This window comes from Camelina sativa, chromosome 18, assembly GCF_030686135.1.
Source record: "Camelina sativa cultivar CO46 ecotype springtype chromosome 18, ASM3068613v1".
NCBI classification, from domain to species: Eukaryota; Viridiplantae; Streptophyta; class Magnoliopsida; order Brassicales; family Brassicaceae; genus Camelina; species Camelina sativa.
The window spans coordinates 11,875,033-11,900,700 of NC_141897.1; the positions used below are offsets into that span (position 1 = coordinate 11,875,033).

The window sequence follows — 25,668 nt, forward strand, 5'->3', positions numbered from 1 at the left end:
CGAGTTCTTGAAAAAGCAAATGGGTTTTAGATAACTTGCTGTTTTCTCTGATCTGGGTTTTGGTTTTATTTTCATAACCAAGTAGCAAAAACTAGAAGACAAGATTTAGAAATTAGGGGTTTAAGGTTTTACATTCTTGACGAATTGTGTTAATTAAAGGAACAAACTTTAGGGGAAAATTTCAGAACATGATTCAATTACTGTTTCTGGTTCTATTTTTGGAAGGTGCGATTTCATTCTTACTGTTGATAAAGATTGGTCCTTTGAGAGAGCTTGTGATTAAATGCCTTGACCAGATGAAGATGGATAAAGGTCCTGCCACTGTGAAAACCATAGCTGGAACTATGTCTGTTATTCTCTTCTCTAATCTCATGAGCATTGTCAAGATCCAGAACAAAGGTTCAAAGCTTGGCACTATGTCTCCTATGAATCAGGTTCTTTGGAGAACACACTTGCTTGAAGCTTCTTTAATGGGCCAGTTTCTCTTTTGGTTTAAAAAAAATGAACTATAGTACTTTGTTGATTGATTGTTGTCTTAGCTGTAAGATTCTAGATTAGTTTGTTGCTATGGTTTCTGAAAAAAAGTTGAAATCTTGGCAGGATTTTGTGGTGATAATCTAGCTATTGTATTTAGAGGGATGATCTGAAAAATACAAACTCGCAAGCTTAATTTGTGTGAGCACTTATAAGAGAAGTTTGTGTTGTGATTTAGAGTTTGTACTCTGTATAGAACCATTGTGACTGTGTATTCATATCACACGTATGAATATCTCTATAGTTGTAATAGAGGCTCTGTTATGCTAGTGTTTAGTAGATTTGGGAAGCTGCCTTCGTAGTTGATAAATTTAGAACCAGAATACTGATCTTGATTTGTGGATTACAATCAAGAATACATGACTATCTAGTTCATAGCTTATAGAATACTAATCAGACCTTATTTTATTATGTGGTAATTGGGGTTGATGCATTCTCTTATCAAACACTCTATTTGTTTTTTTTTCAATTTTGAAAGTGTTGAGCATTATAACGTGTACATAATGAAATTACATTTGAAGCTAAGAACCTTAATGATGATTGTTGTAGGAGTCATACTTTTTCTGGGCTTCATAATTAACAGAATGCATCATTACCTAAGAAAGCTAATCAATTTAAGAAGCAATGTTGGGTCATCCAAAGAAGAACTTGAACAGCTCTAGAAAGAAAGAACTGAACTGAAGGAAAAAGAGGAGAAAGCATCCAAGGAAATCAAGAAGCTTCAATAAATTTTGTCATCTATTCTAGAGAGACTTAAGAAAGTAGAAACTGACTCGAAATAGAAAGAGACGAAACTTGAAACCGCTGAAACCCATGTTGAGGCACTTCAGAAACAGTCTGCACAGCTGCTTCTAGAGTATGATAGATTGCTAGAAGATAACCAACATCTCCAAAGCCAAATCTTGGGGAAAACGAAGAGCTGATGTTAAGATTTCTCTGGTGTCATTAAACAGTGGTGAAGAAAAGAGTTTATGGAGTATTATTGCAGTTGCATGAATTCTTGCAACATTTTTGCTTTTAGTATATGGGATTTATTGATTGTCTTTTGAAACTGGTTCGTGTTTCTTCTCAACTCTTCGAAATGTTTTCTCGACAATTACATCAAAATCCATGTTGAGTATGACAAAGAAAGAGAGCTGCTAAGGTTCTTTAAATTGGTAGATCATAAGAATCATATTGTATGTATAAATGTATTAAACCGGTTGGTCAAGATTGACGTTGAGCATTCGTTTCGCTATTTACGTGAAACTTGACATTTTAAATGATTTGTGTAAAATTTACAAATTCTATGTTATTCAATCATGGATTTTAAGAAGTCTAATGAAATCCACTGTTGTTGAATTAATGATTTAAAAATCTACCTTAAAATCTATTGTTATTCAAAACACTTCTGGAAGATTTGAGATGATTTTTTTAGCTAAAAATAAAGAAATCCAAATCTCATGGTCTAGGTGAAATTTAAAAGAATTTTATAATAAATCATATCAACTTCCCTAAAATCATCAAAGTCTCATAAAAACTAAAATAACTTGAAATATTAAATTGAATACATCTCCTTAGTCATTCACATTTGGTTTACCAGTTTACCAGTTACCAGTTTCCATACAAGACCCTAAATTTCTGATCTTTTCTCACAAAAATCTTTATAAATCATTAGACGACACTACGTATTAGTTTTTTCTTTAGGGAATTTAGTCTAAACTGCCACATTGGAAACTAAAATTTTCATAAATGCCACTTTCACATGTTATGTCATAGGAGTTAATGACCAAAATGCCCCTCATGAAAGCAACAGGAGATTTAAATGTTATAGGAAAGGATGTGACGTTTTCTGCTGTATGTGTTTGGTAGGGTGAGTTTGTGTTGAAACAAGAAAAAAACAAAATTATTATTATGAATTAAAAAAAATGATAGAGCAAAAGGATAAGGATGGACGAAATCGAGGACATAGACAATATATTTTTTTTGTCAGTCTATATTGTACAACATGATCTTGTCTATCTTTGTTAATTATATAGTTTGAGGACATTTCAATGTCTATCATATTTCAGTCCATCAATTCACTACATCAAAACAAATAAACAAAAGCTGAATATAGACAAAGTATATTACATGATATTTAGAAGGACACCAAAACACGATTGAATTGTCCATCAAAATAGAAAAAAAAATATTAAACCAATTTGGAGACAAATAGACAAAAGGATAAAAAACATCAAGAATAATACGATGGACAACCTAATTATAAAGTAAATGTTGTCCACCACGATAATATCTGGTGGATTTGGTCCATCAAGAATAATACATGTTTTGGTCTTCAATGTTGGTGTCATCCTCTGGTCGATTCATTGAGGAATAAGGATGTCCATGTCTGCACAAATGGACAACAAGTAACATAATTAAATAATCCATCGGAAATGACAACAATAGACAAATAAATAATCTATCATAATCTGGTTAAGCGATAGACAACTAGCGAGTCAATAGAGTAAAACCTGAATAGATATTCAGAAAATTTGTCAGTTGGAAAAATGAAGTTATGAGTTTAGATAAGAAAAACGAAGGAAAAAACACAAAAATAAATGAAGACAATATACCTAGACTACATGAACATGTCTTGAACAAGACGAATATCACCAGAGTGAGAATATTGCGTTGTTCGTCTGCAGCGGGGACAACCTAATTAGACAAAAGTTGTGGGTTGTTTCTCCATTTTAAATAGATGAAGGAAGATAGTTGCAGGGAGAGATAGAAAAAATTGTGTTTCAAAAGATGAAAAATCAAGTGGAAAGAGAAATGGTCTCAGAGCAAAAAAAAATAGTGGCTTTAATCGAGGGATAGACTTTACGTCTCTCTTTAGATCAACTTAACTTTTTTTATAATTTAACTGTAAGGGAATAATCAAGTTTTTAAATTGAAGATTTAGCACCCAAGAAAAAGAGTTTCGGAAAATGGCCTTGAAGACAAGAATTTACACTATTTATGGCATTATTGGTAAATTTTTCGTTTCTTTATATATTTTTTGTTCCTTAAAAAAACAATGTACTAGCTCTATCTCAATAAGTCTTTCTAGTGGAGTCATAATAGAAGATTTATTGAGCTATGTTGTTAAAACAAGAGAAATTTATTAAGAGTGCCATGAACAGTGCACATTCTTTTGGGATATGCCATTTTCATTAATTCCTTTTCCTGGGTGCCATAGAGACAAACTAAAAAGACTATACTGTCCTCTAAAATCTAAACAACAATATGATTATTTTATTTTTTCAATCTCTCTCTCCAAACAAAATCTTTTTCAACAACCCTTTATCTCTTTTAATCTTCGTCATTCTCTCCAACTCTTTTTTTTTTTATATTCCAATTTTTTTTGGTGAGTCTCTCCATCCCAAATTCATCTAGATAGTTTTTTTCCATAATTTACTCCGATTAAGCTTTGAATTAGATCCAATTTCACCCGTTGTATATGAGAAATCTCTTCATCTGTAACATGAGATGCTCTCGTCGTCGTCAGAGATGCTTCCTTCTAAAGCTGGGTATGAGATTCGTTTGCTATCATTAGAGTGCTTTTAATTGATGGACCAGTTCTAGAGGGCAATAATTTGTCCATCGCTTAGCTTGTGTATTATCTCCATATCAACAATTGACTAACTCTAGTTTGTTGTCCATTTCTCATGAATCCCAACAAGTCGGTGGACATAACTCTGAAAGGTTGAATTTTTGGTGAACTTTCTGCTCTCATCTTCTTACCAGATCCAGTCGACCAATTTTTTGTCCACCATTATTATGTCATTTTTTCTCTTGAGTTGACCTTATTTGGTTTGGATTGGCGTTTCGTATCCATTGCTAACAAATAATTGTCCACATTGCATGTTTGCAGATTAGGTGGACTAGATCCAGCCGACCAAGTTTTTATCCACCACTGTTAAGTTCTTTGTTCTCTTGAGTAGACCAGATCCGTTTTGTCTGGCGTTTTGTGTCCATTGCTAACAAAAAAACTTGTCCACATTGCATGTTAGCAGATCTGGTGGAGCAGATCCAACAACCAAGGTTTTTGTCCACCACTATTATGTCCTTCGTTCTCTTAAGTTGGCCATATCTGTTTGGTCTGGCTATTTGTGTCCATCGTTCACAAAAAAGTGCCTACATTGTTGGTCTGCAAATCTGGTGGACCAGATCGAACAACCAAGATTTTTGTCCACCACTATTATGTCCTTCATTCTCTTGAGTGGACCATATCAGTTTGGTACGACTATGTGTCCATTGCTAACCAAAAAAGTGTCTATATTGCAAATATGAAGACCCGATGGACCAAATACAATAATCAAAGTATTTGTCTACCACATTTACTTGTCTGCGGAGTGATGAACAACATGTTTCTAAGAAACTAATGTCAATCAAAATTTATTTCCAAAAGCAATCAAAACTTTAATTGTAATATATTAAGAATCAATGATTTAATGGAAAAAAGCGTTCATCATTAATGGCATAGAGTTAACACCCTTTTTTACTGTTTCTTTATTTCAGGGGGTATGTTTGTCTTTTTTATATGTAGCATAGAATTGGAAAATGACATTTTAGAGAAAGAAATTTGAAAGTGGCATTTTCCACAATTTTTGTTTTGAAAATGGCATTTGTAATGAAATTCCCTTAAAACAACTACCACATTGAAGCCATACATACTATGTCAAATGAAATTTTTGTGGAGTCAAACATATATAAAAAAGGCTATCGAACTCGAGAATGTGCAACCAGTGTTACCTTCTCACATCACGTAAGGAATATATTACCCGACAAAAAATCTTCTGAAGAAGTAAAAGAAGATAACAAAATCTCCAAACTGATAAGCAACATGAGATAGTTAGTTAAGAGAATTTGTTAGAAATAGCATTTTTGAGATAACCCTTTTCAAAAATACCTATTTTGTTGAACATTTTCATTTTTATCCTTTTTTACACAATTACAATATGTTAAATTAAATTTCAGATTATTTTTAGGTTTGGATTCTCTATTTTACATTCAGTATATAGTTTTAAGGGGGTAAGGTTTAGTATTTAGGGTTTAGGGTTTATAATTTAGTCATTTTATACATTGAAAATGGGTATTTTTAAAAATATACAACATGAAAGGGTATTTTTGAAAAGTTACATAAAAAAAGGTATTTTTTAAAATGCCCTAATAGTTAAAGACAAATAGAAAGGAAAACATAAATTCATATGAAGGCGACAAAAAAATATAAACAAATTTTTTTTTGGCACTTTTCATACAAATTAGCAATATATATATATATATATATATATATAACTTTGTCCATATTTCATATATCCCCCTAATTAAATGGTGGTTACTGGTGATTTAAATTTAAATTCTTAAATTATTACAAAATTCCCACTATATATCATAAATGTAATTTTTAATTCTTTATATAGGCTCTTATTACATATATATATATATATATATATATATATATATATGAATAAAGTTAAATTTTATCTCTTCTTCTTTCTCCACATCAACATCCACCTAAGCAATGCTATATATATTTTTTGCATTAAAATTACTATTTTTAAATTCATTTATTGCATATTTATTACTTATAATCCCCTATTTTAAAACGCGGCCGCCGAGCCTGCCGAGACACCGTTTAATCATAATCGGTTATTAAATCGGAACATTGGAAAAAAATCGATTTTTTGCTGAAAATAGGATGATAGATGTTAGATCTAATATTTGGTCATCAAAAACGGTTGAACTGGAGAAAAAATCGATGAAAAAAAAGTTACTAAGTCACTGGCGGCCATAAACTAGGAATGCAGGTTAACAAAACATCGTGGAAAGAAGATGATCTGGAAATGACATTTTTGCCCTTTATTAACCAAATGTCGAAAAAAGGAAAAAATGGAGTTATTAACGGTTGAACTGGAGAAAACATCCATGAAAAACAAGTTATTAAGTCACTGGCGGCCATAAACTAGGAATGCAGCTTAACAAAACATCGTAGGAAGAAGATGATCTGGAAATGACATTTTTGCCCTTTATTAATCAAATGTCGAAAAACGGAAAAATGGAGTCAGTAAGAGTCGAACCCATGTAACACAACCTTACTAACAGGATACTATACCGACTGTGCTGTGCCGAGTTTTACTAATTCACTCGCAAAGGAAATATATAACCACTAAAACGTATAATGTTAATATTTATTATAAAAAATATTTAAAATACCCTAAAACTAGTACCTGATTAATCTTCATATAATCCCCGATTAATCAACTAATTACTAGGCCCTCATCCACCGCCCGACTAGCGCCTAGCAATTTTTAAAACATGGCTTATAATTAATAATAGATAAAAATAAATAAAAAACAAATTAAGTAAAACTAATTAAGTTTTAAAATAGTAAAAAAATAATATAAATTTTTTTTAGTAAATAATAAAATTATAACTATATAAAAATGAATTAAGTAATATAAATGAATATTTATAAATAGTAAAATAATACTTTGAATTTGTTTTAGTATTTTATTTATCGAACTTTAGCCAAAAAATGAACAAATTGCGAAATTTAGAATGGGTTAATAAGTTTAGAATGGAAGTAAGATGTTAATGCATGGTGGAGTAAAAAAAAAATTTATGTAATTGTATTTATAAAATTCTAAACAAAAAAATAAAATTGAAGGGAAATTTTAGTTTCTAAGAAATATATACTACAATAAAAGACTAATTACTCAACTCAACTTAAAAGTTTTGATCTAAAATGAATACATTGTAAGGGTCACACTTTTTTTTGGGAAAAGTGCTATGGAAAATAATTTTGAAAAAATAATCCATCTAAAAAACAAAATCAATGCTCACCAAATATAGAAAAATGATATGTAAGTCGTTACAAATACTGACATGTGATTTGTGTAGCATATCTAAGAAGGCATATTATCAATTGAAGCTATAATTCTATAACATGATTAAAAATCTATATATATGTAACATCCGCGAACCGGAATCGCGGTTTAGGAGATGCATCGGTCTATGCAGTATGTGCATCGGTCGATGCAAGGCCGGTTTTATGCGGACAAGTTTAAGTTAAAAGCTGCGTTTTGGGTGAGGAAAACCCTTAGGTCGTGTTTAAAAGCAAGTTTTGTCGTCATTAGGCGAGTTTAGCCGCTTCGGCAAAGAGAGAAAGAGAGAAGGAGTTTTGTGAGTGTTCTTGAGAAGTTCTTGGAGTTTGAGGAAGTTTTTGTAGAGATCTGTAGCTGGGATCGTTGTAGGAGCTTCCTAGGAGCGTTATATTCCTGTTTGTTGTTCAGAATCGTCTATGGCAAAGGTAAGTGCATGACCATGGCTTATCTAATATAGAGATTCTCTGATCTGGGTGTTTATGTGTTGTGTGGCTTGTTAGAATGTTATTTGAAGCTTTGTGAGGCTTTCTTGTGGCTTGGGATCGAGTTTGCTGATTGTAGGGACAAAGATCCGGCGAGAAGCTTCAGGGAATACGATGCTCGGCATGTGCGTCAGTCGATGGAGTGCAAGGACGGTGCGTATTGACCTAGGAGCATCGGGCGATGCCATGTGGAGGCGTCGGTTGATGCAATTAGGGATTTCACGTAATGTCGAGCATTGCGTCGGTCAATGTAGTAAGAGTATCGGTCGATGCAAGTGTACCATGTGTAGGTCGATGCAAGCTTGTGTCGGTCGATGCAAGCTTGTGTTGGTCGATGCAAGCTTGTGTCGGTCGATGCAAGCTTGTGTCGGTCGACGCAACCCCAGTCGGTGTCGGTCGATGCATGGTTGGTGTCAGTCGATGCATAGTCCTGGTTTGTTGTTGTTTGGTTGTTGTTTGTTGGTTGATAGTTAGAGATGTCTCTATTGTTTGTGTGTATAACCCAGTAGATGGGAGGATTGCCTTACTGAGTGTTTATAAAATACTCATGCATAGCAATTTGTGTTTGTGGTGTATGTAAAGGCAAAGTGTGATCGTGGAATCAAGGCAATGAAGAGGAGGATGTTCTAGTGTTTCACTTGGTTGTTGTCTTGCTGGCTAGGTTGCTAGAGTTGAGTCATTAGAACATGGTTTAGGATTGCGGGTTCTTTGATTCATGATGTTTGGATATTATTATGTTTTGATATAATGATTATTGGATATTGGCTATTATTGAATAGGGAGAATAGCACATACACCTACTTTAGGAGTTTAAGTTTGCAAGTAGACATACTTTTGAGATAAGGTATACTTTTGTGAGGATTATTGTACGGAAAAACTCATTTCCAGACAATTATACCCTTGCCATCGTGATATGTGTGTGCACTAAACATATGAGATTGTATTGTTTCTTGACCATTGGATTTAAGCTAAATAATTCTAATCCTACGGCTGGGGAAGATTGTGTCATTGTGTGGATAATAACAACAGATAAATCTTTTTGTCATTTTTCTCTTTTTTTTTCCTCTACGTTTTTTTTGTTTTCTATCTCTCTTTTTATTCTTTTCTTTGTTGTAACATTTTAGTTAGTTATTATCAAAAATTTATCTGTTCATTTTTTTACAATAGATGATGATTATATTTTTTTTTGCATTTTAAGATGTATATTGCTATATTTCTTCTGAATTAGTATATTATACACTGTCAATTTTTAGTTGAACATTTGTTCACTAATAAGTGGATGCCCAATTACAATATGTTGTGTTTAGCTGTAACAAAGCATCCACTTATTAATGAACAAATGTTTAACTTTTTAGTTGAAATGTTACAATTTTAGTTGAACTTTTCTTTGATGAAATTAGTTTTGTCCATTACAAAATGTAGAAATATTTGAACAACACCACTCAGTGAATTTTACTATTGTTTGCATCAAAACATTTTTACTTTTATTTTTTTTTATGAACATCCAAGTGTATCCACCAAACTATGACCACATGGATATATATGATTAAGATGTTCAAGTTAAAATGAAATTATTGGGCTATGCGTTTAAACCCTAAATCCTAAACATTTAAATCCGAAATCCTAAACTATGACTGCATGAATTGCTTATCATGGATTCAGTAATATGATTTTACTATTGTTTGTATCAATGTTTTTTTTTTTTGAATGAACATCCAAGGGTATCCACCAAACTATTACCACATGGATATATATGATCAAAGTGTTCAAGTTAAAAGGAAATTATTGGGCTATGCATTTAAATCCTAAATCCTAAACATTTAAACTCTAAATCTTAAAGTATGACCACATGGATTGCTTATCATGGATTCGATAATATAGTTTTACTATCACTCTAAATCTTCTTCTTGATGGTGGACGTGGTTGTGGTTTTGGCGATTATCCTACATGAATGGAAAGCTAATGTGTTCTGCAGGACACCTCATTTGCCCATGATGGTTCATCATTTCCATAAACCATTGTTGTTGGTTTTGATTGTGACTATGATTCAGACTTAAATTTAGATTTTGAGGTGGCTCATAAAGTCCAATATGTGAAGCTATCGGGCGACAAAATTGTTGTTCCTGAATAGGATTTAACAAATCCGCAAAAATCGTAGATGCGGAAGAAGACCCCAACTCATAAATCGTAGTAGTTGGAGTGATTGTAGAAGCCAAATCCACCATCAAACTATTTTCTTGAGAATTTGCCACCGCTGTAGAAGAAGATTCGCCAATCTCCATACCCGAATTTTGTAAAATCTCGAACCTGCGATTAACATCTTTAATATATTGATCAATCATATAACCCAAATCATTAAGATCCAAAATATTCATAGGAAACATTCCCATGTTTCCCATAAAAAATTGGAACATGACTTCAATCATCTCGAGCTCCCTATTTTCCGTTCGTTGTCTCCTAAAATTCTCGGTGGCTTTCGCGATCCTTTGTCTGAGAAAAGCCTCTTGATCTACCATCTTTTTATGCTGATGCATATCTGGGAGTGACTTAAATTCTGAAATTACCCTTCGCACATCAGAATTTGATGGCCACACTTCAGGACTAGTGTCGTATGGACTGTAAATGATCGCGCATGCAGTGATACCACAAAGAGTCGTGAGTTCGTTTACTTTCTTCATCAAACCCTTCTTTCTTTTTTTAAAATTTGCTTTTCTCGGATAATCATTTGAAATGTAAGCAAGCTTTACTTCCTTTCTTGTCCTTATAACATATTTTCTCTTCTTTTTGTGTGTGTGTTTTCTTTTAAGGCTGGAAAAGTACAGTATTATATAGTAATGAAGTATAAAGGGGTACAAACTTTAAAGATTTGTTTCTTTGATGAGAAACATTTAAGTTTAGACTATAGGTGGTAAAGAAAGATATTTACAACTAATAAAGTTGTATTATATAAGATATCTTACTTCTATTAGAAGAAAAAAAATTTGAACGTCTAAATCAGCCTTGATGCATGAACATTAAAAAAAATATCAGTGGAAGGTACATATGAAATCCTTTTCCATATTTTACATGAATTATCACGTAATAGTTAACATCTATATTAACATTTTTGAAGTACATTTTGGTTTATGCCCTTTAAGTTTTAATAATTTAATTTTTTTTTACAACATTAACCCCTAAAACAATTCCATAAATAACATTGTAGAGAAACTCAAATACTAAATTTTCTTAAATTGACCAACATTTGTTACATTTATTGCCATAAAATCTTAACAACATCTATACATTCCGATTTTTTCCAAAAACAACTCTATCCATTAAAGTTTAAACCCATTAAATCTCCAAAACTATTTTTATGGATGCTAAAATCTCTCAAATTTAAATGATATACAACAGACTTTACATAACAAAAGTTTACAATATCCATAATTATATTAACATTAATAAATTTCCTAAACCGAAAATCCAATTATAAAATATCACATTAAATATGTTGAAAACCCCCATATAATTTGGTTTATTTTTTATTTTTTGAGGAATTACCAAAAAAAAATAAAATTCTATTAATTATCATAAACTATATATATTGACATGGAAAAATTATAAACTATATAAGTATGCTAATTTGGTAAAACAATTAACATAATTAAACTTGATAAAAAACTTATATAGATTTTTTTTTCGCGCAAAAAATTATTTCGATTTTGGTGAGATGGGTTGGCATTAATCCTATATAGGGAGTTAAGTGGAATTGTTTTTTTTTTAAACACTTTTAGATGTGTACCAGGAGATAAATGTATTACTAGACTATACATATACCACACGGGTTAAAACCTTGAAAACAATACAAAAATCCTATACTTTGAATACTTATATCAAATACCTGTAAAATTTTCTATTTTTTAAATTAATAAAACAATAATAAAATAAAAAATAAATACAATATAATTTTAAATTTTTAAAATAAAAAATATTGTCCCGCGGTGTACCGCGGGTTAAATCCTAGTATATATTAGAAAATATAGTCCAAAACCTCATATAGAATGACTGTTACATTGATTATCAATACAATAAAATATGATAAAGATCTAAGTTAAAAAATCTACTTTTTAAAATTTTATTTTTACAAATTTAGTTTGTAACCACAAAAATCATGAAATATCAAAACCTAGTAATGTTATTCAAACAAGATCTCGTTGATGCTGTTACTTAAAAAAAAATCAAATATTTGTGATTTTTACCAAGATTTGATATTACAGTATAAGTAAGATTTGATCCCAAAAAAGTAAGTCAAAGATTCTTAAATACATTTTGATTATTTCCCAATTGAATTGTGGATTAGCCATGAATTAAACAGATTTTCCATTAATCAATACATTTTTTTGTGATTATTTCTTTTATTAGAAAGATCATTTGGTGATTTGTAGAGATGATAAACAAGTCTTTAAAATCTCTCGGACCTAGCAAATCGACCATCGAATATGGATGAGCTCACGGGTCTAGTGAGAGGACGTGAGCGCATTAAGCGAGGTGTGCCCAAGGGCCGAGAGTGGACATGGGGCCACTGAAAGGTAGCAGTTGGGTGTTAAGGTAACTAAATTATGGTGATTTGAATCATCCATGTTAAATCAGTAAATTAGAAGTATAAATAAAATATGATGACTTTTAATCATCCATGTTAAAGCAATAAGTTAAAGAGTAACTAAAAGCAATAAATAAGTTAAAGCAGTAACTAAAGTCATCAATACTAGAAGCAAATTAAAGCAGTAAATGAATATTATGCATTTAAAGGTCATTGGGTGGCAGAGCCGCGCTCTGATAATAATATATGTCATCTTGGTAGAGTGATCGTGAATTTGATAGACTGATTTTGCTGATAACGTGTTTTAATTTAATATTTTGTATTGTAAATAAATTTTGAGTCTTAAAAAGAAGATGAAAGTGAATATGATAAACTAAAGGAGGGAGAGAGAAGACATAGGGAGAGATAGACCTGGACATTCGGGTACCCGTTCGGGTTCGGATCGGGTATTTTAGAGGTATAGGACCCGTTCGGGTATTTCTAGACTTCGGGTTTGGATCGGGTTCGGTTCGGGTATTTTGGGTTCGATTTCGGTTTACCCGAAGTTCACAAAACTCAAAATTTTAGTATCTAATTTAGTCAAAATTATTCAATAATACGCAATACATTTGAAAATTTAGAGTATTTTTTACCCAAATTTACTAATAAACAGTTTAAATACTTCAAATTATCAAAAATATCTAAAAATCTGAATATTTTGGACACTTATATTATTAAAAATTATAAATATTACTAATATATTACTACTATATATTAAAAATATGGGTATATTCGGATACCCGTTCGGATTTCGGTTCGGATCGGGTTCGAGTTTGGGTTTTTGGATTTAGATATTTAGAACCGTTCGAGTATTTTACAATTTTGGATATGGGTTCGGATCAGGTTTTTTGGGTCGGGTTCGGATCGGATCTTCGGATCTGGGTATTTTGCCCAGGCCTAGAGAGAGAGTGTTTACATTCAATATTTAATCATACAAAGGTACTTGTATATATAGTGAAGAAAATAGACTTAATTGTAATAATAAATATCAATGGGCTCCACTTTAAAATCAATATGCAAAGTCTTGAATTGTGTAACATTATTATCTATATGTCAAAAAAGTTTTGATGACAAAAATATGTATTACATTTATAGTAAATGATGTGTTACATTTATATATATATATATATATATGTGGAAATCTCAACATGTAAATATGTATATATCATTTTTAAAGATGATATATATATATATATATATACACATAAACAATGTGCAAGTTTAAAGTTTTGTAAATAAAATTAAATTTGAAAAAAATATATTAAAACTTATTGTACATTATTTACAAATTTTTTTTTGCTATAATACAATAATCAATACAATCCATATACAAATCTTTTATATATGTTACCATTAAAAGTGTAGTTTTTACACCTAGGTATATTGTATATTACAAATATATTATTTACCACCACCTAGAAAATGTCTATATGAACAAATTAAGCCAACTATTACATGTCACTTTACTTTTACTTTTGCATAGTTTCTTTAATCACTAAAACTGTTGGCACAAAAAACATTTTGAATAAAAAACAAATTACATCACAATAGTGTATGACAAACCATAGAGAGAACCTTGTTCTGTCCTCCCTTATGGATAGAATCTTGCGTCCAACCTCCTCCACCATAGAGAAAACATTCTCTCTGTCTTCCTCCGTTAGGTAGATAACCTTGCGTCTAACCTTTCCCACCTTCCACCCTTGGGGAGATAACTTTGCGTCCAACCTCCTCCACCATAGAGAGAACCTTGGCTATTCCCTCCTCCTATGTGGAGAGAACATCTTCACGTCTTTTAGCTATCTCAAAGTGGCTTGCTCCAGCAACCAATAAAACTAAAGACCCTTTTCCAACGTCATAAAATCTTTTAATAGTAACTAATGTTAAATTATCTTAATGTATTCATGGAAGTTTCTTTGACACACCATCATATAGCCTCTGTCTCCAAACTCCTATGGATCTATCAAAAACAATTTATGTTTTTCCAATCTATCTATGTTTGTTGTAGGCTTGTGTTTGATTAGGCTATTTTATCCAACCATTAGGTTGATGACCTTCTCCTCTTTATCTCATTTTGAGATTGAACAAATCATAACAACTATGTTTGCACAAAAAAATGGTCTATGACCAAACAATCAAAGTTGAGAAATTAGAAGAAAATTGATGTTACATAATTAATGAAATAATAGAAAATTATAAGCACAATAATATATGAATTTCAAATAATTCAAAGATGAAAATATAAATTAAATAAAACAATCTAAAACTACTACAATAAATTTTAAAATACAGTATTAGAAAAAGAAGATGCATATATTAATCTTCTATTTTTTGGGTCAACATATTAATCTTACCTGTTCCAAACTGAAAAAGAAAAAAAATAAGGAAAATTTGTCTTCCCATTAAAAAAGTTTGGCTAATAGAACAAAGTTGAAAGCAATATTTTTGAATAAATTCTTTTGTTAGATGAATAATATGAAGTGAGTATTTACATTTTTTAGGATTAATAATTTTCTGTATATTTTCCTTAATTCTTTTTCTATTTTATGAGAAAATTTATTTCAGTGAGCTCATTGTTTAATTTTTAAATTTCTTGCTTCCCACTTTCTTGTAAGATGTACTATCGCTCGACGATAAGAACGCTTTCTGTTTATTTGATCAAGTGTTATTTAATCAATGTTATTATATTGCATTTGTGTATTTATCTTTTTTTATGCTACCTGCCCTGCAAATTAATAAAAATAATAATAACACCGTGAAAAATTTGTTAATCTCAAATACCTTAGTTATTATACATAAAAAACTTTGTTAACACTTAAAAGTCAAAGATTATGTAGTATGCATTATAAAATTGAGAAACTAAACAAAATTCAAAGAAAAGACGACAAAAACACATGGTAATATCTAGGAATCTATTTATATAGTTGCATCGATTAGACAACAAACAAATTACATTCGAGACTTGTTCAAGAACTACGATGTGTCAAACAAAAGGTTAATAAAAACAAAGACAAAATTTTTACCAAGAAAAACAAAGCTAGTCGAAATATTTTGTTTGGTGAAAAATATGTCATCGTCTATTTGCTTATATAGAGGGGTGTATTTACAATCCTTTTCCTTTTAAGATTTAACAAAGTTTTTTTAATATAAGATTACAATTATCTTATACATCGTTTTACCAAGCTTTAAAAATGTGATTTCTAATCATTAAAATTGACATGTGTCATGATCTAATGAGTTACTAACTTGGATATTTAATCGTTAAAACTGACATATGTCACGATTTGGTGAGTTTTTAACTTTGATCTCTGATCGTTAAAATTAACACGTGTCACGATCTGGTGAGTTACTAACTTTGAAAACCAAACTTTATATAATAAGATAGTTATTATAATACATATATTTTTTATAGTGCAGATATTAAAATCATAGAATTTTTTATATCTTCTTAATACTATTCTATTTTTAATACAATTTCTAATAATATTAATCTAAAGTATAATACTTAACATTTACCAATCATGCTTTCGTTTTCAAACGGTACAACCAAAATTATAGAGCCCCAATAATAAAATAAAGGTATAGCCGTAACCAATTAGGTCCATATTACATTATCATTGTTTTGAACTATTATTTAATTTTCTATTAAATCTATATAGATATTTTTAGTTGTCTATATATATAAAGTTCACTTTTCTCATTCCTGGTGCTGCTACCTCAGCTACTCCTTCTATTTAATGATACCAAATTTTATAAACTACCCACTAACCATTTTCTATTGCTTTTTGGACCAAATTTCTTTGAAACCCCTAATTATTTGAGACTCCTAATATGACACGTCAGTTAGATTTTAGGTTGCTTTCTATGACTATATATATATGTAGGATTTCGAGGGAGGTTCGACCTCACCTCCTTCTTCACATTTAAAAACGAAACGTCCCTTCTTCTACTTCCAATCGCTTCACATCCTATCTGAGGGTTTCACCCTTTCTTATTTCATTGTTTTCTCGGGTATGTGCAAGTTCCAGAGATGAAACTGGTCTCATGGACGTTAATTAGGATTAGGGCTTAAACGTTTCAAATCCTGGTGATAATGACATATTGTTCGGGGAAGTGCAACTCATTCCGGAATGTAAGTGTCTAACCAAAAAAAAACATCCACTCCGTATTTCTTTTGCTTCCTCCGATTGGTGATTCATTTTCTGATCTTTTTTTCCCAGATTTAAAAACCTTGACTGATGGTTTCAGTTTGGTTTATCAATCACTTACGCAGCCAAAAACGCTAGGTAGCTGGTCTTTCTTAAGAACTTATAATAAATTTTGTATTTGGAGAACTTATATTAAAGTTTAGTATTATCTTCGTTTGATATGGATATAGTCTGACGCTGGAATATGTCCAATCTATAATAACTTATGTTGCTTATCTAAACCTTTTTATATGTAGTAAATTTGTTGATTTCTTGCAGGTGAAAAGATTTGGATGAGGAGAAAAATCCAGAGACATACATACGAAGACTCCTCCAATTGCTAAATCATTGGTACGACTTACATTAGGAAGAGTGATTTTGTTGGGCTTTTCCTATGCCGATCAAACACTTTTTCCTTCGCTGGTCAAACTATTTTGTGTTTATTTAACTGTTCGTATGTACTCTTATTAATAATGTGCTTCATGGGGTTAAAATAATTGAACTACATATCATGATTTGATTATTTTTTGTACTTTTGTTTGCGTTTTTCATTTAGGAAGTTAAGAAAAAAAAACGTCATTGCGAAAGAGTTTGAAAGTTATAAATGCTAAGCTTCCACAACGTAACTGCCTCAAATTATGGTTAGGCTAATAGACATTCTCTTATTCAATACTCTGATATAATTTGTAAGACAGTCATGGCAATTAAATACAAATCTGATCAGTTTTAAATTTTTATTTTTGTCAAAGGTATGGAACTTACACTTTTGTATATTAGATATTTTATAAACTTCCTGCTATTGCATGATTAGAACATATATACGTACTACATTGAACATAGTATATCCTCACTATACATATTTCTCAAGAATCCTAAAATGGTTACTAATATATTCGTTGCAACTCTTGTGACGTTTTTGTTACAAATAAAAATTTGTGACCATTGTATTGCAACCATTCAAAAAACGTCACAAATGCGTAACAATGTTTATATTGTGACTAAATAATTTTAATTGTGACTAAATATTTCGTCTTAATAAAATTATTTTCTTGTAGTGCCTGAAGATGCATTGACAGGAGGAAATACAACACCATGATGTCTATGCTGATGATGATCAATTCGTTTGTCACATAAAAAGACGAAGAATATGAGGAGGTGGTGCGTTAGTGCAAAAGTGGAGAGAATGAAAGTGTTGTAATTTCTGTTAGTAGTTTGGTCGGAAAAACCAGTTAAAGTAGAGGCCAAAGTTATGTTTTCGCATATATTGTTGCACCTCCAATGCAAATAATGCAAATGGGTATGTATATGGGTGTGTATATGTCCATAATCCATTGCATATAGTAAGTGGAAAAGCTTAAGTGATTGACATGAATTCTGCCGCATAATCTTTTGTGTGCTCTACCAGTTCTAGATACAAAATCAAATCAACTTTTACTTTGATGGAAAATGATTGACAAGTAACAAACACGCTTAGCTATAAATTATCGCATGAAAACATGTATTACTGACTAATTGTTGTCATGAAGGATAGATAATAGCATTTCAGGCCGACAAATTATAGTTTTATTGTACAAAGTTAAGATTTCATACTTTAAAATTTCATCATAATGATTTATGTTACTTATACTTTTAATTCATTCACAGTACTATCCAAAGAAAATAAAACATGAATTTGCTGCCATTTCTTATCATGAAAAAAAATATCTTCACTCTGTATATAAGCTTATAAATAATATTTTCTTACTAACATCTAGAATGAATATAGACATCAAGATTAACAATTCAGAAACTCAACTAACTAATATCATTAACAAAAGTAAAAGAAAATATTCAAACTACATTTGATATTGTTCAGAAAAAAAAATCTACAAAATAAAACAGCTACAGAAAAATTTATTAACACTTTAGCATTGTCTTATAAATTTTAAAAATTAATTCGCGTGTAACGCGGAATATCGTCCAGCCTATAAATAACAGTAGGAAAAAGTCTTAACCTAAAAATCACACACAACTTGCAAAAAATGCTGCGAAACACACACTATTCCCTTGAATAACTACCAAACGACGTCCTCGGAGATATAATCTCTCAAGTTGCTAAGATTTCATGCACAACCGTGAGACATGTTATGCAAGCATCACCACATCTAGCCAAGGCAGCCCAAGATCACCGAGTCTACAAGAATATCAACCTAAGGCCCCTGGCGATGAATCCACTAGCAGCATTAACGAGATACCAAGACCTCATGGAAAAATGCATTACAAGTGGAAATGTTGAGGCTCACTATATCAAAAGGATCCAAGAGTATTTTCAAAAGAACAACACAAAAACAGGGCAGGAACACTTGAAGAAGGCGGCAGAAGGTAGTTATGAGAATTGTATGTACCTTTACGGAATTGTGAAGTTGTGCAGGGGTGACGCAGCGGAAGGAAAAATTTGGCTTGACAAGCTAGGCTGGAAACAAAACAAAACAAAGGGTGACCAATGGTGGAAAGATATCAAAAAGGCATTACACAGAGTCAATGTACAAAGCCTACAATGCTACTACACTACATTGGCAACAATCAGACCAACTATTTACTGCACCGTCAATGACATGGAAAATAGATGCGCACACTGCTACTACTACAAACAAATGCTCAAGTTTGTCTTTTTCATTTAGCTTAAGGAACAACAATATGGTTTACCAATGTTATCAACCTTAAATGAATTCCACAATTCGAAATAGAAATCTATGATTTTCTCCTTCTTAAACAATAGCGACGCCTCCAAAAGAATTAAAACAAGAGAAACAAGGAACAAACCTAAAAGTATAGCAAGTAAACAAAAGATATATAAAAAAAAAATTAAGTCCGCCACTTACCATCACATCAAAATCAGAACATAGAAGATCAAAATATGTTGAAAAAACTTCCTACAATCCATCTCAAGAAAAAAGTCTTCAAGTATTACGACCAACAAGACATAGATATATGCAAAGAGGTCTTTACCTTCAGGGACAACTACATCATAGAAAAACTGGGCTATACAAAATCAAAAAGAATAACCAAATCAAAGCAAGGCAACACAAACAACACTTTCAGAGGATCAGGGAAACACAACTAGAAACCAATTAACATTATTTGGCAGCACTTCACAAAACAATCTCCAAAGACAAAGAAGGTAAGAGATGCACACACCTTTAGTAAACTAAAGAGATTCAGAAATATGAGTGCCACAATCGATAATCGTAGAACTAAATTATATGAAAATGAAAACTGAGCCAACAAAAAACAACCTGCACTGTATAAAATAACAGCTAAGAAAATTAATTTTTCCCAAACACAACTCACATCGAATCGAAAAAATCACTCAGAGGAAAAACGGAAAAAAATACAACTAAGAACACAAAAAACACTCACAACTTATTAGGAAATCTAAGAAACACAACACATTTTCATAAAAAAATTTGAACACAAATTCACATTTACGTTTAACGAAATCAACAGGGGGATAACCAAATATCTCCTACAGATGCGAAGCGAGCAGGAAATCAACCAAATACGCAAACCCAAAAAAAAAGATAATGGATATATGAAAGGGATGACTGAAAAAACGATTACGAGCATCAAAGAAATAGGTTCAATACTCATACTGTCCTCTAGATCGCAAACATTGCTCTTCTCCTATCCGTTCACGAGGACATCGAATTTTGAAAAAGAACAAATTCATTCCCAACTCAATAACATACAAATAATGACCCAATAGACCAACACATTATAAGCCTTACAGAGAAATTGGGCCAACGGCTGAAACAAAGAAAAATAGCCCCAAAAAAAGAAATGTAAGTTATTGATTTTATTTACTTTTCTTAATAAAATCCACAACTTTTTTCACTCCAAACACTAAAACATTGACAAAAAAACTACTCCCACAGTTTACTAAATACATATGAAAATATTAAAAACTCTAACCCAAAACCACATATAAAACCAAATAACAATCCAACCACAAAATGACAAATAATAATAAATTAATCAAAACTAACAACTACTGCCAAACAACAACTTTAACTACACAATATTAACTTCTCATGATAATTTAAAAAAAAACATTAAAAACACACAAGATTATCTCAATTTTTTAAAAATAAACAGCGATATGCTTGAAAATATTCAACAAAACAAGATAACCACCCAAATCAAATACAAAAACAGACGTAAAGATGAATCTACGTAGCAAAAAAATAATATACACAAAAAACCCGGAATACACCTTAATCTAATTCGCGGGTCAATTGCTAGTCTATATATATAAAGTATAGTTTCCTCACTCCTCGTGCTGCCACCTCACCTCAGCATACCACTTTATTTCGTAAGCCCATTTCGTGAAAGAAGCCCATATTTTCGAACTGAGACATTTGTATGAAAGCCCAATTCGTTATCTCAATTTTGTGACATTATCGACTAAGTCCTGTTTTTTTGGCCGGCGACTCCTCTCGACGATAATACTCCACAACTGACGACGGCGCTGAGGACCTGAAGCGTCCCTGCCCTTCTCATCTTCCACACCCTTTCGCTGTCTTCGCTCTCTTCAATCTCCATTGTAACGTCTTTCTCTTACTGTAATTCATCCCCTTCAATGCTCGCTCTTTCAATTGAAGACCCACTACGCTATCTTTAATTTGTGTATCTATATAATGTCTTCTTCTCCAATTTCATGCTTCATATATTTGTCTTCGTCTCTTTGATTTCTCCTTACTAAAAGATGAAGAGAAATCCCGAGTTTTGTCAATATATTTGTCTTCGTCTCTTTGATGATTGAGAGGTGTTTTGTGTGTGTAGCCAAGTAAGAAGATTGCAGATGCTAAGCTTGCAAAGGACTTTCAAGCTGTTTTAAAAGAGTTTCAGAAAGCTCAACAAACGGCTGCTGAAAGAGAAACCACCTATGCCCCTTTTGTTCCTCAATCCGCTCTTACCCCTAGGTAACACCATTGTTGTTGTTTATGTCGTTTTTTATACTCTGAATCAATGATTAGAGATCAAAAGCATTCATTTTTGTGAATTGTTTGTCTGGTTTTGATAATGATGTTCCATAGTTGTCTTGGTTGGTTTGGTATATAGTTACACGGTCAGTGAGGTAGATAAGGCCCCAAGACAGCGGGCACAACTTCAGGAGTCTAAAAGGTATGTGGTACTGTAAAAAAGAACAGATCTTTGACACATCTCTCTCTCCATTGTTTGAGATGTGACTTATGTTGTGACATCTCAAAAAGTTGTGGTGCAGGCAGGAACTTGTGTTGTTAGACAACGAGATTGCATTCAATGAAGAAGTGATTGAAGAACGAGAGCAAGGAATACAAGAAATCCATAATCAAGTTGGCGAGGTTAATGAAATCTTCAAAGATCTTGCGGTTTTGGTTAACGATCAAGGAGTCATGATATGTAAAATCTAATAAACTCAATATGAGCATGTCCTTATCAAATCTACAGTTATAAAACTCACTTTCTTTTTTATTTAATTTTTGCAGATGATATCGATAACTCCCATGCTGCAACTTCAAAAGGCAAAACTCAGCTGCCGCAAGCCGCGAAGACACAAAGGTCAAACTCATCTCTGATAAAACTCTCAAACTTTTCAGGCAATACAGTGAATGAATGGCGTTTAGGAAACCTTTCGGATAGATTAGGCCACGCTCTTATGTCTTGATCTTGTTTACACGCAGACATGCTTGCTCTTGCCAAGAGCCTCTTGGTGATATTTGGCATTGTACTCCTGTTTGTGATCATCGTACTCGCAGCTTGATTTCAAAACCAAGAACAAGTCATTTGGGTGATTTCATCGATCTTAAAAGTGTCAATGAGTGGAACTACTTGGTATATATAACATATTTTGAAGACAATACATAGAAGTTGGCTTTGTAGTGTGATTTGCTTCGGTTCGGTTTGTTGGTGGCATGTGGGTTCATTGGTTCATGTAATAGAGTGTCTCTGTGTTTGGATTTTTTGTTGTGCAAACTTTTTGCTGGAGTTGAGAGAAAGTCTGTGTTTCTCATGAATTATCCGGTTTGATAAATCAGAATGATCATGCGAGGTCATGTTTTTGGATTAGTTTAAATTCCCTCATCTGTGCTGAGAGGAAACAAAACAATTGACTCAAATGACTGTCACAAAGAAGTCTGAAACCAAAAAAAACTGAGTTATTATGACTACTTTGATTTTTTTACAAGATTCAACCTTTGAGCTCAAAACCGATGCCACAAGAATTGAAATTGCAGACAAAACCGTTGCTGCGAATGTCAAGGCGGAAACATACTCTGTATGATCCCTAAATCCTGCAGGGATATCCCAGAAAATAGAGCTGGGTTCAGTCTTTGATCTGCCAATCGACAAAACCAAACATCTTCTTTGTTCATGTCGGTGGTTTGTACATGGCTCGAGAAAAAGAACAAGTCTGGCTCTCCAAACTCCACTCTAGAGTATCCACGGTCGTCAAGAGGCTGGAGATGGATGATAGAGAAATAAAGATCCAATCTTATTGAAATAAATCAAAACAAGACTTGAGAAAAGATCAAGTGATCATTTTACCTGATACCGAGCATGTAAGGGAACCTTTAAGCTGATTTCACAATTTATATAATCTCCCTAAGGCAAACGTTCAACAATCATAAGCTCTTGAAGCTGAAACTCAGAGTAAAAAGGAGTGGACGTTAGGAGATTACGATGTGGGAGGTAAATTAACAAACAAAACATTCTCTAAGTTACAAAAAAAATATTCCAATACACAACAAAGGAGATAAAACCAATTTCCACTTGGACAAATTCTTTAACAAGCTAAAGTAAAAAGAAAGAAAATGGAGATGTAAATGATACATATTGGTTCACCGGATTAGTATGAATTAACTGGCAAAGCTGCTTAACAGCGGTCACGATCTGAGCTGGTTGAACCACGGTCCACTCCTCCAGTGTACCAGCGTAAGGTGTCGGAACATCCTGAAAAGACAAAGACATCACCGGAGCATCTAAATAGTCATGAAATTTTTTTGTTAATGGCAGCTGTAAGACTTGCGCCAATCCCACCGGTTCTAATACACTCCTCCATGATCAAAACCAGGCGTGTTTTCTTTACTGAGTTTCCGATTGTGTGAAGGTTGAATGGTTTCAGCGACCTGATGTCGATAACCTCAGGGTCATACCCTTTTTCTCACCAGAGTGTTTCCTCCCTGCATCACATGGTACCTCATCCGCGAGTAAGTGAGGATGGTAATGTGTTCCCCGGGTCTGACCATCTCAGTTTCTTCAAGGTTACAAATGTAGTCTTCGTCTGGGACTTTCTCCTTGAGATTGTAAAGCAGAACGTGTTCGAAACTAAAACTGAATAAAACTAATTTGGCACCGGTTGACACTATCTATCACCAAACAGAAAAAAGGTAAGAGATGTAGACACTGGTAAAACACAAAAGAGACGCTCAAATAAGATTAGTACATTTAATTCGCCATATAACATCAATGTTTGTAAATGAACTCGAGCCAAAACAAAAGCTCCCCAAGCTATCAAACAACCAGTACTATTTCAGAATCAATACATATGCAAACGTAAACCAACAAAAAATGAGAAATTTCAAATAGAGCAAAATAGAAAACACCGTAAATCCAGGCAAATACAGAGATGGTCCTAATGAAACTAAAATTACAACTACCTTCTTAAAAGAGTCGATTAATTAATTAGAGAATCAAAGTACACATGAGAGAACCAATTAACACAGATGTTCAACGAACTAACCAGGGGAGAACCGATTACCCACCAACGATGCGAAGCCAAGACGAAAACACCCCAAAGACGCGAATAAAATTTAAGTTTTCTGTATCGATACAATAGATGCTTCAAAACAAAGTACGCCCATCAAAATAAGATTTACCAGCCTTCTACTATCTAGTAGATCGAAATATTGATACACACCATTCCGTTCAACAAGCGATATATGACAAAGAAGAAAAAACACAGTTACAAGACACAGGCTATTTCCCTAAAGGACAAATACATCGAATAGACCACTATCTTTAAAGGCCTAAACGGATATTTGGGCCCAATCAATGTAATACAAAAAAACAATAAGCACCCGAATGTAAGTAAATTTAAAACCTTACTAAAAATTACACAAAAGCATTGACAAACATTTGTCACAAATTTCGTTAAATACGTATTCTTAAAAAAAAAACAAGGAATTACAACCACGTATAGAAAAAATGCAGAAAAACAATCAATCCAACGGATGACGAAAACAAAACAATGCACAAAAATCTACACATATGCAATTTAAATAACTGAAAAGCAAAACAAAATTATAAAGAAATATAACTAATTTAAAATAAAAATGTAAAACTACTGACTACAATATACTTAATACAAAAAGCTGAAAGAAAGCCAAAATCACCATAAAAAATAACAAAAACAAACAAAAGAAGTTGAAAAATAGATATAAAGAGAAATTAACAAAACACATAAAAAATATTCACCAAAAAGGCACATATCACACCCTAATCTAACTCCCACGCGTAGCGCTAGCCAAATACTAATCTATATATATAAAGTTGGTTTTTCTCTCTTCTCCTTCCTCCACCTCGTCACTTTTTATTTTCTATTTTAACTAATTAATCCACATCATTAAAAGACATAAAAACTAAAATTAATGCATCAATTAATTCACTCATTTTTGTAATATTTTAATTATTATTAAAAACAAGAATTTAAAATAAATTATAAACTAAAAACAAAATGAAAAAAATACAACCAAAAAAATATCAAGGTAAAATATGAATAGATATTATATAAATATAAAATTAGATATTTCTATCATAATATAATAATTGTGTAAATATTTGTAAAATAATAGAAATAAGGGAAAAATAAAACTATCATATACTTAATGGAACAGCAATTACTTCCAAGAGTTACAATTATTAGACTAAAGAAAATCAGAGTT

The 25,668-nt window shown here is 32.1% G+C and overlaps 2 protein-coding genes, 1 long non-coding RNA gene and 1 pseudogene across 3 annotated transcripts; 2 read left to right on the top strand and 2 right to left on the bottom strand.

Annotated features, from left to right (window-relative positions):
* The first annotated feature begins 46 nt into the window (after positions 1–46).
* LOC109125197 (uncharacterized) lies at positions 47–1,585 on the top strand (annotated as a pseudogene).
* A 1,008-nt stretch (positions 1,586–2,593) lies between these two features.
* LOC147922786 (uncharacterized) lies at positions 2,594–3,316 on the bottom strand. Its single transcript, XR_015588616.1, has 2 exons — positions 3,132–3,316; positions 2,594–2,905 (listed from the first exon to the last, which is right to left on the bottom strand). It is a non-coding gene; the product is annotated as an uncharacterized LOC147922786 (long non-coding RNA).
* Positions 3,317–9,865: 6,549 nt separating this feature from the next.
* LOC109130441 (MADS-box transcription factor family protein) lies at positions 9,866–10,584 on the bottom strand. Its single transcript, XM_019240003.2, is given in 2 exon segments — positions 9,866–9,964; positions 10,288–10,584. Coding segments are annotated over 2 exon segments (396 nt in total).
* An 8,328-nt stretch (positions 10,585–18,912) lies between these two features.
* On the top strand, positions 18,913–22,394 carry LOC104753808 (syntaxin-22-like). The gene is made up of 5 exons (XM_087497781.1): positions 18,913–19,230; positions 21,530–21,669; positions 21,809–21,871; positions 21,972–22,129; positions 22,216–22,394. The coding sequence occupies exons 1-5, from the start codon at positions 18,913–18,915 to the stop codon at positions 22,392–22,394; spliced, it is 858 nt and encodes a 285-aa protein (XP_087353907.1).
* The last annotated feature ends 3,274 nt before the right edge of the window (positions 22,395–25,668 follow it).